The sequence below is a fragment of the Mus caroli genome, chromosome 13 (assembly GCF_900094665.2).
Source record: "Mus caroli chromosome 13, CAROLI_EIJ_v1.1, whole genome shotgun sequence".
Lineage (NCBI taxonomy): Eukaryota > Metazoa > Chordata > Mammalia > Rodentia > Muridae > Mus > Mus caroli.
Window position 1 is genome coordinate 19,610,864 of NC_034582.1, and position 13,222 is coordinate 19,624,085.

At 42.0% G+C, this 13,222-nt stretch overlaps 1 protein-coding gene across 1 annotated transcript; it reads left to right on the plus strand.

The window, feature by feature from the left end:
• The first annotated feature begins 2,216 nt into the window (after positions 1-2,216).
• Trim38 (tripartite motif containing 38) lies at positions 2,217-12,371 on the plus strand. Its single transcript, XM_021181045.1, has 6 exons — positions 2,217-2,658; positions 5,567-5,662; positions 7,897-8,127; positions 9,020-9,042; positions 9,143-9,255; positions 11,803-12,371. The coding sequence occupies exons 1-6, from the start codon at positions 2,242-2,244 to the stop codon at positions 12,345-12,347; spliced, it is 1,425 nt and encodes a 474-aa protein (XP_021036704.1). The 5' UTR covers positions 2,217-2,241; the 3' UTR covers positions 12,348-12,371.
• The last annotated feature ends 851 nt before the right edge of the window (positions 12,372-13,222 follow it).

Sequence of the window (13,222 nt, forward strand, 5' to 3'; positions counted from 1 at the left end):
GGGTAGAGGTTTAAGAGAGATTTAAATCTGATAGTCTGACTGGAACCTTCCACCGACCACCTGAAAGTTCCAAACAGTCATAAAGTTTGCAATCTATTTTGTCAGATATTAAGACACCTGCTTCCTTCCTGGTCCCATTTGATTGGAGTACTCTAAGGCAAAGCCTATCTTTCAAACTATGATGTTTTCTTGTAGACAAAAGACAAATGAGATTTGTGTCTTCATCCATTCAGCCAGCCTATATCTTTTCTTTAGAGAATTGAAGACATTAATATTTAAAGTTATCAAAATGTATGCCTTGATTGCAGTCATTCTGCTGATTTTGGTGTTAGGTTCCTAGGGTTACTTTGGGTTTGAGTAATTCTAACTTTATACTTCTTTGTACAGTCTCATTCCTCTATTCAACTCCAAATACTACTTCCTATATTTTCTTTAGGTTTAATGTGTTGGCTAGATACATTTTAGGCTGTTTATATCATGGAAGGTATTTTCCCCCTTTCAACTATGGCAGGCAGGTATGCTGTGTATATTCATCTAGGTTGTCTGGCATGGTCTTTTAGGACTTGGAACACACTGCTCCATGCTTTGCTGGCTTTCAGAGTTTTGGAGTTGTTTTGTTTTTGTTTTTAATGTGTTCATTTTATACCTTATTTTTTAAATTTTGTTATTAGATATTTTCTTCATTTACATTTCAAATGCTATCCCCAAAGCCCCCTATACCCTCTCCCGACCCTGCTCCCCAGCCCACCCACTCCAAGCTTCCTGGCCCTGGCATTCCTCTGTACTTGGGCATATGATCTTCACAAGACCAAGGGCCTCTCCTCCCATTGATGGCCAACTAGGTTATCCTCTGCTACATATGCAACTAGAGACACAGCTCTGGGGGGTACTGGTTAGTTTATACTGTTTTTCCTCCTATAGAGTTGCAGACCCCTTTAGCTCTTGAGTAGTTTCTCTAGCTCCTTCAATAGGGACCCTATGTTCCATCCAATAGATGACTGTGAGCATCCACTTCTGCATTTGCCAGGCACTGGCATAGCCTCACAAGAGAGGGTCCTGTCAGCAAAATCTTTCTGGCATATGCAATAATGTCTGGGTTTGGTGGTTGTATATGGGATGGATCCCTGGGTGGGGCAGTCTCTGGATGGTCCTTCCTTCCATCTTAGCTCTGAACTTTGTCTCTGTAACTCCTTCCATGGGTATTTTGTTCCCCATTCTAAGAAGGAGTGAAGTATCCACACTTTGGTCTTCCTTCTTCTTGAGTTTCATGTGTTTTGCAAATTGTATCTTGGGTATTCTAAGTTTCTGGGCTAATATCCGCTTATCAGTGAGTGCATTTCATGCGTGTTCTTTTGTGATTGGATTACCTCACTGAGGATGATATCCTCCAGATCCATCCATTTGCCTAAGAACAGAGTTTTCACTGAGAAATTATGCCTCCTTTATTGTAGCTTTCAATACATCTTTTTTGTTTTAACTATTGAACACTGTGGGGATTTTCTCTTCTGATCTTGTCTTTTTGGTATTCTATGTGCTTCTTGCATCTATATGAGTATGTCTTTCCTTAGTTTGGGAAAGCTTTATTCTATGATCACACTGAAGACGCATCTGATTGATGCCATCTTCCATGGATTCTCCTCCCTCATTTATTCCTGTAATTAGAAGGGTTGGTCATTTCTTGGTGGCCTACATTTCCTGTATGCTCCTTTTCTGTGTTTTTATTTTATATGTTTATTCTTGATCCTTTGCCTCCTCTTCAAGTCATGGTATTCTATCTTCTACTTGATTCATAGGAATAGGAAAATTTTCATACTCTCTAGCTGAGTTCAACTTCTGAGAGGAAGCTATCTTACCTCTGCCATTCTTAGCACTTGGCCCAAGAGAACACTGGACAAAAATGGACTGTTCTATATCTGGGCTATCATGTAGTCACCAGCTGCATCTGGCAATTAGAAAAATGGAATGTGAGCAATAAAACTGAGAAAATATACTTAAAAATGATTAAATTTTTATTAGGTTGAATGTAAATGGCTACATGGGATAGTGGCAATTATGTAAATACAATAATATTTATGCACCTTCTCAATTCTAATCTGCTTCTCTTTTCTAGAGACTACACACCTCTAAACCCAGTAGCCGTCAGTTGATTGTATTTAAGTTTAGGTGAGGTGTATATCTACCGCTGTGGGAAACATTTCTCTACTTCTGATTGCCACATTTGGAAACTTCTCAGAAAAAGCCATGGGCGCAGACTTTAGCACGGTGAAGATAAGAAAGATCACTTCTTGCTCCATCTGCAAGGCCATGATGTATCACCCAGTGAGCATCAACTGTGGACACAGCTACTGCAAATCCTGCATACAGAGCTATTATTGCAATGTCAGCCCAAAAACAGGATGGGAGATGTTGGGCTGTCCTTTGTGTAGTAGTCCCTTTAGTTTAGAGAACCTCAGGCCCAACAAGGAGCTAGAAACCATAATTGATATGATCAAGGGAATGGAAGAGCAGGATCAAGACATGGTGTGTGAGGAACATGAAGAGAAGCTCAATCACTTTTGTGAAGATGACGGTCAGCTCCTCTGCTGGCGCTGTTATTGGAAAGGTCAGCACAAAGGTCATACCTTGGCTGGTGTGAAAGATGTGTACCAGAACTACAAGGTAAAAATTATGGTTGGGAGCCTCTACAAGTGTCCAATCTAATGAGCTCTATAAGTATGAGAATTGCTGTGTAATAAAGACCCATGTTCAGATTCCAGCACCCACATAAAATGCATGGCTACCCCTCATCTGAAACCTTAGTGTTGGAAGGAACAAAGACGGAAGGATCAATGGAACTTGATGGCCACCAGCTTAGCTCCAAGTTCAGTGTGAGACCCTGCCTCAAAAGAATAAGGCTGAGAAACAGAACAACAACAGACAACCAGTCTTCTTCTGGCCTCTGTGTATGCACAGGCATTGGCCCTCCCATACATGTGCATGCATACAACTATATCTCTCCTTCCTGCACACCTCTCTTTTTCATATGCACACACACACATATGCCACACCACACTGTTATCACCACCACCAACACCACCACCACCTACCAAGATTGTAGAAGGAGAGAGTCTACATGCAAAGCCGTAGGAACTTCCTCATCATTGCCAAGGCAAGCAGCACTGTAAAGGTAAGGGAGAAACATAGCTGAACCCAGACTCTTCTCATCACTTCCCATTCTTAATCCTAGACCAAGTAGTACCTACTGTGTTCATTTAGAAAGCTTATTTGGAAAGTAAAGGGCCAGAAGCACTGAGAAGATCTGGTTCTGTAAAATAAAAACATCAAGGGGAAGTTTCAAAGAGTGTGAGAGGGCAGATTCAAACAAGATTCCAGAAGAGTCAACGATCTGAAAGTAAATGCTCATGGTGAGTTGCGCAGTGGGAGATTTGCCATGATTCATAGGTTCTCCCCTGAGAGCACAGGGCCTTCTGTCTGACACAGTGAGAAAAATGGTCAGTCTTGCTATTTTTTGGATGGTTTTGTTTTGTTTTGTTTTGTTTTAAGGTGATATGATTTTTAAGACAGGATCTCTCTACATATCCCTGGCTGTCCTGATACTCGCTATGTAGTTCAGGCTAGCCTTGAACTCACAGAGAGCTGCCTGCCTCTGCCCCCAAGAGCGGTGTTCAGAGGCATGCACCACCACACTTGGCTGCCGTCTTGATTCTTGTCATTCTTCTGGCGTGCAGGAGAACTTACTAAGTGGGCTTCTCATGCTCTAGTCGGTGAAGCAGACATGGCCTCACATACAGGCCTCACGTCTTCCATAAGGATGAATCGGTGACAACTGCCACTCAGCACACTCGGTTCTCCTTCATCCTCCCTCCAACAGCTGCAATGCAGAAATTCCTATTCGAATGATTTAAAAAAAAAAAAAAAAAAAAAGGAGCAAGGTAGGATGACAGCTACCTGCCACTGAGTCAGACTGCTTGGGCGAAACATTAGCCCTGGTGCTCAGCAGATGGATAACTGTGCTAATTTGCTTCAAGTTTTCCCATCTTGTTATCCCTCTCGGTACATGCTCTCAGACATGAGAGCATCTGAGTCCTCAGAACATAAACTGGGAGCCGTGTTTGCTTTATGGATATTAGAGCATGTGAAGTTTAGAACAGCACGTGACACATAGCAATGGCAATATGTGGTTTTTCTAAATCAATCACAGGTTCTTTTGGAGGACCTCTTGGAAACTCATGCATACACACCTGTGCAGTTACAGAGATGCATACACACCTGTGCAGTTACAGAGGACAGAAGTCAATTTTTTTTAACCTTTTATCATTACAAGCAATTTCTGGTAGCCTTAAACTGTTCTAAGTGAAAATACAAGAAACCATGTTAAGAATTATTCTGGGGTGGGGGTGGGGGGGCTGGAGGAGTAGTTTGACAAGGACACAAATTCCTTTAAGTTGGTTTCTTGATGTCATCCTCAAGACCCCTCTTCTTTCCGAGCTCTAACAACTTCAATTAGTATCCTGGCCTTTTCTTTGTACCTTAGCATAATAAGTACTGTGCTGATTTGAATATGTGTGGCCCAGGGAATGGCACTATCAGGAAGTGTGGCCTTGATGGAGGAAGTGTGGCCTTGATGGAGGGAGTGTGTCTTTGTGGGTGTGGGCTTTAAGACTCTCAATCTAGCTGCCTGGAAGCCAATGTTCTGTGTGCCTTGGAAACAAGATGTAGAACTCTCAGTTCCTCCATCACCATGCCTGCCTGGATACTGTCGTTCTCCCACTTCGATGACAATGAACTGAACCTCTGAACCTGTAAACCAGCCCCAATTAAGGTTGCCCTTTATAAGAGTTGCCTTGGTCATGGTGTCACTTCACAGCAATAGAAACCCTGACTAAGACACATACAGAGTTCCAGATATGTCAAACATCTCAGTATTGGCTATGTTTGGTTCGGCACACTATTTATAAACTCTCCCTGCAAATGGCTGTAGCAGTCTATAACAACCTTCCCCAAGTGACATGGTTTGGCAAATGACACTGGAGTCTAGTTTTACTCTTGAGACTCCCAATTATGCCTCCTAAGGTGAGTTATTTGACCCCTTCCTAAGCCTCATTTTCTACAGCACAGCAAAGATATTAAGCCTCCTACCAACTGCCCAGGATTGCTAAGGCAATTAGTAACTCACCACATACAAAACCCTCAGCATGCACTCAGAGAGATGTATGAAGAGCTCAATAGCTATTCATTGTGATTTTACTACATTTTGGAGTGCTGAGACTCATATTAAGTGCCTAATGGAGAATCAAATTAAGGGTAAGGGATGTAGCTCAGTTGGTTGTGTGCTTGCTTAACTTGCCCTAAGTTCAATGTTTGCCAATACTGCACAAAACAGGGCACAGTAGTGTATGTCTGTTTCTTGTGACTCAGAAGATAAAAACAGGGATTTCAAGGTCATCTTTGGCTACTTAGTGAGTTCAAGGTCACCTTGGGCCATATCAGACCCTGTTTGATATGAAATGAAAATGAAAGCAAGGTTGATAAGAATTTATTTTACTCACTCAAATTTTTCCTTCAGGTAAAACTCCAGAACACCATGACAAAATTGCGTGAACTTCAAGAGAATCACGAAGTTGAGATACATTTCATAACAAACCAAAAAAATGCCTGGAAGGTAAGAGTCTGAGTTCATTGGTGTCGAGTGATTTTTCTGTAGTGAGTCTAGGCATAGAGGAAGACTGGGACAAATTCATGGATGGCTGTCTCCTGCCAATACATAGGAACCCTAAAGAAGAGAGCACTGCTTTCGTATCCTAGATGTTTACATCTGTGAAGCTTTGACACCAAGATCTGCCATCTGCCAATGGTAACTGGCTGGGATTTCTGATGTTTCATCAAAAGCCAAACTTGGCTTCTCAGGTTCTTTGGACTTGGACTCATCTTTATGGAGTCATCTTGCTGCCATTATCCTTGGGTGTCATGTCCATCCACCCTTTTGTCTCATGCTTATTTTACATACTAGGATGTATGAACACTTCCATCTTTGCTTTGAGGCACAGACTTTAAAAAAAATTGTCCATAAAATTAATTATGTATATATATGGGTTTGCGAAGTGAGTCCAGGTATCCAGGGATGCCAGAGAGGGCATCAGATCTGGAGCTCACCTGATAGGTCCTCCGTGAGAGCAGTTGTTACTCTTAACCATTGTGCCATCTTTTCCAGTCCTAAGACTTTCATCTTTAATACTGAATGCTATTTATTTATTCTGTGACACATTTTGCTTTACATATCGAATGCAGTAGTCTGGTACTCTTGTGTCATCGCTCTAGAGGTAGTGGAACATGGGAGAATGGAGCCTACAAATGAGGTGGACTTTATTTAGAGCATCAGACAGTTTATAATTCTGAGGGTTAACCCAGGTCTGATGAGCAGAGTTCACATGCATTCAAGCTGTATACAATCACAAGGACTATGTACCTGGAAACATTATCTGAATAACAACAGTAAGATAATGAAGATAATGGATAATCTGGCATAAACCACTCCTGTTTATACCTGGGAGGGGCATGAAAGTACAGTCCGAGAATCACTGTGTACTTTGCAGGGCTGAGCTCAGCAGACTTGTCCAGTTTTCTTGGAGTTTTCTCACAAGCACACAGAATTGTTATAACAGCTTCAGTCATGGGTCATGTTCCAACCCTCAGACACCAACATTCTGACCTTGTTGTGTTTGTCTGAATCCAGCTCTTAGCCTCACCAGGAGAGAAATCAACCTTGGAGAGAGTTTATCAAGCACGACTTTGCTCCTAGGCATGGTAAAAGAGGTTTATTGTAGATATGAGGAAAAACATAGCCAAAGACACCTGCAAGAGTCCAGCGTGACCATGACCCTGAGCCAGGCCATGTGAGAAGATGGGAAAGGGGAGAATCGGGAAAGTAAAGGGAAGACAAAAAATAACCAGGTAACCAAAATGTACAGAGGGTAGCCCAACCCCTGGGCTGGAGAAGTCTAGCATAGGGAATGGGTATAGCAGCCATACCCTGTAACTGGTAGGGACCAAGGGATCCTGGGAGATCCTTGCAGCCAAGTCTGCCTTGATATATTAAATAAGCACCTTAGCCATCCATCCTGGGTTTGAGACCAATTACGACACAGTCAGCTTCCACAGCTAGTGCCATTTCTTCCTTCTGCCTCCTTGGCATATGGATGTTTAACTTCAACTTCCAGAACACTTAAAAAAGAAATTGTTTCCTTTTATAACAGATAAAGTATTTGAACAATGCCCTCCTTCTATAATTCAAGTTTCCCAGGTTCCTATCCCACCGTTCTCCCATATCTTAGTTGAACCAGAAGAAAATTAATCGGTAGTTAAATTAAATAAGAGGCTAGGGACACTCTCTCCCCACACCTCTGAGTGCCAGGTAAGAACTTAAGGCACTCGTCCTGCTTGGGTGACTCATCGTGAGCTTACATCCGTGTAGCTGATCCTGCGTTGGGGGGTACGGGTGGGGGAGATATTATACATAGAGCATAAAACTTGTTTTTAGCCATTGGCAATCACAACTACAGGTGAGGACACTAAGGACATTGTTGCTGTTGTGTAACCATCACCATATTCACCTTCAGGACACTTTCCTACTTTTCAAACTGAAGCAGGAATTGTCCATTCCTTCTGTCTCCCAGGGCCTAGTAATCACTGGGATTTCTGTGTCTCTGAAATTTACCCCTGCTGGTGCTTTGTGTAAATACGCGTATCAGTTCCCAAGTTTTGAGCTTATTTCAATTAGCTGGATGTCATCAAGCTTCCTCCTTGTCTTTTGTTTATCTATTTGTTTGTAAATTCAAAGACAAGCGTGTTCCCATGCTTTGAGCATTTTGTTGTTGTTGTTGTTGTTGTTGACTCCAGGATGCCATAGAGGATCGTCGGCAAACAATCAAGTCTAACTTCAAGAATCTCCAGAGTTTTCTACAGGAAGAAGAGAAGTTTTATCTTTGGAGGTTGGAGAATGAGGAAAAAGAGATGCTGCTGCAGCTGGAGGGCAGTGAGGCTGATCTACAGCAGACATTTGAGAGAGCTCAATGCCAAATTCAGGAACTGGAGGCAAAATGTCAGGGCTCAGCCCAGAAATTGCTACAGGTGAGGCTGTGTGCTGAAGTAGGGAGAGAAGGCAGGTGATTCTGATAGCAGGAGGGGGCTGGTAATGAAGCATGGAGATTGGCAAGGCCTGTCTCCACTCAGAATGGCAGTAATATTGGTCTGGGGAATTTGGGATCATGTTCGAGTAGTATCAGGATGATCTCCACTAGTCTAAAGGATTCTTGAAGTTAATTAGAAGAAGTAAATTATTCTGGGTGAACATGGAATTAGAAAAAACGGGGTGATCCCTGCTATCATGCTCGCATTAGCTCATTCGCTGAGGTACCTGTCAGACTTATTCTTCAAATATGCTTTCAAGTGACAGATGATGACAGCATAAAGATGTAAGAGAATAGTAACTACTCAGTGGTTTGTTTATAGGATCCCCATTCCAGGACTAACTTACAGCTGCATGTCTGATGTATCCATCCCATCAGGATAAGTAACTGGAGCTCTGACTTCTTCCTCCTCGGCTAGTGCTGCTGGTTACAGCTTAAGGTTGAGAACGTGGCTTCTATGCTGCACTTCTCTGTGGTACCTGCTTAGCTAAGGAGCGATGTGCAGATTTACCACTAGGGATTTGTGTTACAAGTTATCTCTAACAAGGATTCTCTGTAGAGGAAGTTTAACCACTGGAAGCAGATCTTGGTTTTTATCTTAAGCAGCCCACATTGTAAGGTTCACAGATCCACAGGCTTCAATCGTGAACGACAGGCTCCCCCTTTATGGTGAACCAAGGAGTAAAACATTCCTCAGTGTCCATTACATGGAAGGGTACTTGATTCTTATTTCTTCTGAGAGGAGTGTATTCAGAGAGTGGCTAGACATGGAAAACTCCATGAATGACTGATATAAACACAATCGCCTTTTGGTTTTTGTTTTTTCCCCATAGGACGTGAAAAACACTTTGAGCAGGTAAGTCCTGCATCTACACCCAAAAGAAGGACTCAGGGTCTGCATATAGAGCTGACTGGAGCATGACATTGAGAAAAGCCCCACCTTCTTATTCTCCTAGGTGTGAGGCCATGAAGCTAAATCCACTGAAGGCTAATCCCCTGAAGGTTCACACTAAATGCAATGTGTCTGAGCTGTACTTCGATGTGAAGACGATATTAAGACGTCACCAAGGTAGGGATGTGAATGCAGGAATCCCTACCTGCTACAGCTGGAAGAACCTTAAGCGGGAACCAGGCTCATTTCCAGCTGCAACACTTATTCACGCATTACGTTTTTACAGTTGTCTGTCGGCATCAGTACAAATGCTTAGGCTGTGGTTATGGATTATGCCAGTTTAGTAAGGCGGTGGATGTGTGTCCTTCCCCAAGATTCATGATGTCATTGGCATTGAGTAGTTGGCTAGATTTCCAGTACCAGGATAGTTTCCCTGGTGTTGAGTAGGTCTTAAGTCCAATTAGAAAACTGTTGGTTACCCCCAAAGGTATGTGTGCCACTACTACACACATATGGTTATCACATCTTATTGGTTGGTGTTTTGGTTCACTGGTTTCATAGCTGGGTAGGTCTAGTTCTTAGAGAGAAGGAAGTCAGGTCAGTTCCAGACCAGGTGACTCTGAGCCCTGTGTCTGAAGTAATGGTGCCTTCAGCAATAGGGACTTATCTTCCATATCTAGGGATAACAGAGGACAATAGCAATGAGCTGTGAGTTTTAGAAATCTCTTGGGCAACCCTGAACAGCTCAAAGAGGGCTTCTCATGTCTGGTATTTGTGGTTTTGCTAGATCATCTATGGCTCTTGGAGGACACATTCTCAGTCCCAGTGAAGAAAGTTCACTTAAACTCTGTGTGTATACATATAAACAGAATTACTTGTACAACAGAGGTTTTTAAAAAAATATATAAAGATAGTTGCTATTATAATTCCTTATGACTCATTCAGAATTTCTTACTGTTATTTTACTACCCTTCTTCTGTATTTATATCCCCCATCGCTCCCCAAAGAGCCCCCTTTCCCATTTCTCCAACCAGATCACTTACACACTATTACTTCTCTCTCTATTGCTCCTTAACACCCCCATCCCAGGAATGGTCCATTTTTACTTTTCCTGGTTTCTGCAGTTACTCCAGGACATATACTCATATCTGAAGATCTAGTTGTTCATTTATTTTTTCACACTTTTGCTTTCTAGTATTTAGCATGCTTGGCATATTATGTACATAGTTCTCTTTACAGACCCTTCCAAGTCCTGCTTCCATTATTGGTCATATCTCTGCAGGAAATATCAGTCTCTCAGTTTTTCCATGTGAGNAAAAAAAAAAAAAAAAAAAAAAAAGGTCCACTCTGAATGTGGGCAGCATGGACTGGAGATTAGAAACAAGGAACAGAGAAAAAGGAGAAAAGCATGCCCAGTACAGGCCTCCCTTCCTCTGCTCATGGTCAGTGCAAGAGACCAAACTATTCCAGTAGACATGCCTTTCCACCAGGATGGACTGCATTCCTTTGAACTTTGAAGCAAGACAAAACTCCCCCACCTCCCTTTAAGTTGCTTTTTGTCAGGTATTTGGTCACAGTAAGGAACTGTGTTTACTGTGCAGTTATAGTAAGTAACTGATATTCAGTGTTTATTGTGAACAGTTCTGATTCATAGAGCAATGTTAGAAAGTCAAGTGTATTAGTTACTTTGTCTATTGCTTAAATAAACACCATGACTAGGGCAAACTTATGAAAGAAGTCATTCGACTCAGGGCTTATGGTTTCCAGGTTAGACTTCATGATGGCAAGCAATGGCATGGTGGCAGGAAGAGCAAAGAGCTTACATCTTCTTGATCTGCAAGCAGGAGGTAGAGAGGGAGACTGAGAATAGCTTAAGTCCTTTGAAATTTCAAAACCTGTCCCAAGTGGCATAACTCCTCCAACAAGGCCACTCCCCCTAATCCTTCCCAAAGAGTCTCACCAACTGGGGGCAAACCATTCAAATATCTGAGTATATGGGGGCCATTCTCTCTCAATGTACCACAGTAGTTGAGCAGCATGTAGTATACTGGAAATAATTTTAGGGACATGTTAGATATAAGACAAAAATTAAGTGCTGCTGATCCCAGTGACTAAGCTTCATGCTCTGTCTGTTACTCAGTGCTTTGTACATCCTATAGCTTCTGGCCGATGATTACTAAATTCAAAACCCTCTAGTCAATAACAGTTTGGAGAAATTGTTTTGTTTCTCTTTTCCATTAGTGATGGTTTTTGTTTGTGCTTTCTGTTTATTTGTGGAGATTTTTTTTGAGATAGTGTTTGGGTAAAATGTAATTATAAACAAAGAGGGGAAGGGCTCCTTTATGCTCCATGATCAATGTCAGCAGTCATAAAAGTTCTGAATCAGAATGATTTGGGGCAGAACAGGAACCAGAGTAATTCTAAATAGTTCTAATCCTTGGCATGTCTGAATGAACCATGATGCCAGCGATAGAGATAAGGGAATTGATGGTATTATTGCCACTGTTTGTTAGACATATATGCACCATATCTCAGACAAACATTAACTCATTCAACTCTCCTCATGGCTTACAATAGGCATGGCGATCTTTCTTTTTATAGGTACTTTATATATGGTTTGCACAGACTTACATGTTTAAGTCACGCCCATATTTGATCAGAGTTTTGTCTTTGTAAAGTATTACATTTGTAACTCTTAAAAGACTGGTTATGGTTGTTTTACAGTCAGCGTGATCCTGGACCCCAGCACAGCCCATCTTGACCTAGCTCTGTCTAAAGGTGGGAGATTAGTGACTTACAAACGATGCCCCAGGGATCTTCAGGCAAGATCTTCAGCCAAGAGGTTTTATGGTTTACCCTGTGTCCTGGGCTGTGAGGGCTTTACTTCAGGGAGATATTACTTTGAAGTCTCTGTTGAGAATGCAACCAGTTGGGATGTGGGAGTCTGTTTAGAGAATGTGCAGAGGGGCTTGAACATGAAGAAGGAGCCTGAGTCTGGATTCTGGACCATCAAGATGTCTGAAGAGGATGGCCTTGAAGCTCTTACTTCTGCCCCTATTCCTCCCCTTCATCTGAGTGAAAAGCCCCAGATCGTGGGAGTTTTCCTAGACTATGAGGCTGGAGGGGTATCGTTTTACAGTGTAACTACTGGCTCTCACATCTTCACCTTCCCTAAGGCTTCCTTCCAAGATACTCTGAGGCCCTTTTTCCAGGTTTATCAATATTCTCCTTTGTTCCTGCCTGCCATAGATAATCAAGGAAGGAAGTAAGTCCCTATGCCTTAAGTAGCCCCATAGAAAATCCCTAAATATCACAAGGTAGAAACTTTATCTTCACTGCTATCCCAATGCTTTTAATGGACTTTCAATAAATGTGCATTGAATTAATAGCCCTTTCAAATGTGTTGAATATTGAATGACTCACAACATATTGCACGGTCCCTGTGTTCAGACAAAGAATTTGAAGGTATTTATTGTTTTCTGTTTATAGTGGGCACAGCTGTGAGGGATGTTTTTCTAAATTAAATCATTAAAAGTTGAAAGACCACTTTTATCTCTCTTGAAAACTTTAAAAAAATTTATTTATTTTTATATATTTGAATACACTGTCACTGTCTTCAGACACACCAGAAGAGAGCATCAGATCCCATTACAGATGTTTGTGAGCCACCATGTGGGTGCTAGGAATTGAACTCGGGACCTCTGAAAGAACAGCCATTGCTTTTAACCACTGAGCCATCTCTCCAGAAGAAGACCCACTTTTAATTTGGGCCACATCTGCTGGAAGCCTATATAAAGGACATGGTAAGGAAAGCTCTCTCTCTCTCTCTCTCTCTCTCTCTCTCTCTCTCTCTCTCTCCCCCCCCTTCCCTGCTTGTCTCAGGTCTCTCTGGCATGTCCATTCCTTCACTGGCACTTGAGCCTACTTCTTCTGGATTTCAATGTATATTGAAGACCAACTGAGATATTCAGCTTCATGTATTGAACAATACTGGATTTTTGGACTTTCTCTTGGTTGGCAATAATAGTTGTCTAGCTGGGACACAGCCTATAAGCCACACTAATAAAGAAATAATACGTGTGTGTGTGGGTGTACACATGATACATACATCATACATACATACATACATATGTATGTACATACA

Excerpts from the sequence above, each read along its gene's own strand:
- Trim38 (XM_021181045.1), top strand. The coding sequence starts at position 2,242 with ATGGGCGCAGACTTTAGCACGGTGAAGATAAGAAAGATCACTTCTTGC. Across the intron at positions 9,043-9,142 it reads GTGAAAAACACTTTGAGCAG|GTGTGAGGCCATGAAGCTAA; the intron begins GTAAGTCCTGCA and ends TTATTCTCCTAG. Across the intron at positions 9,256-11,802 it reads GATATTAAGACGTCACCAAG|TCAGCGTGATCCTGGACCCC; the intron begins GTAGGGATGTGA and ends GTTGTTTTACAG.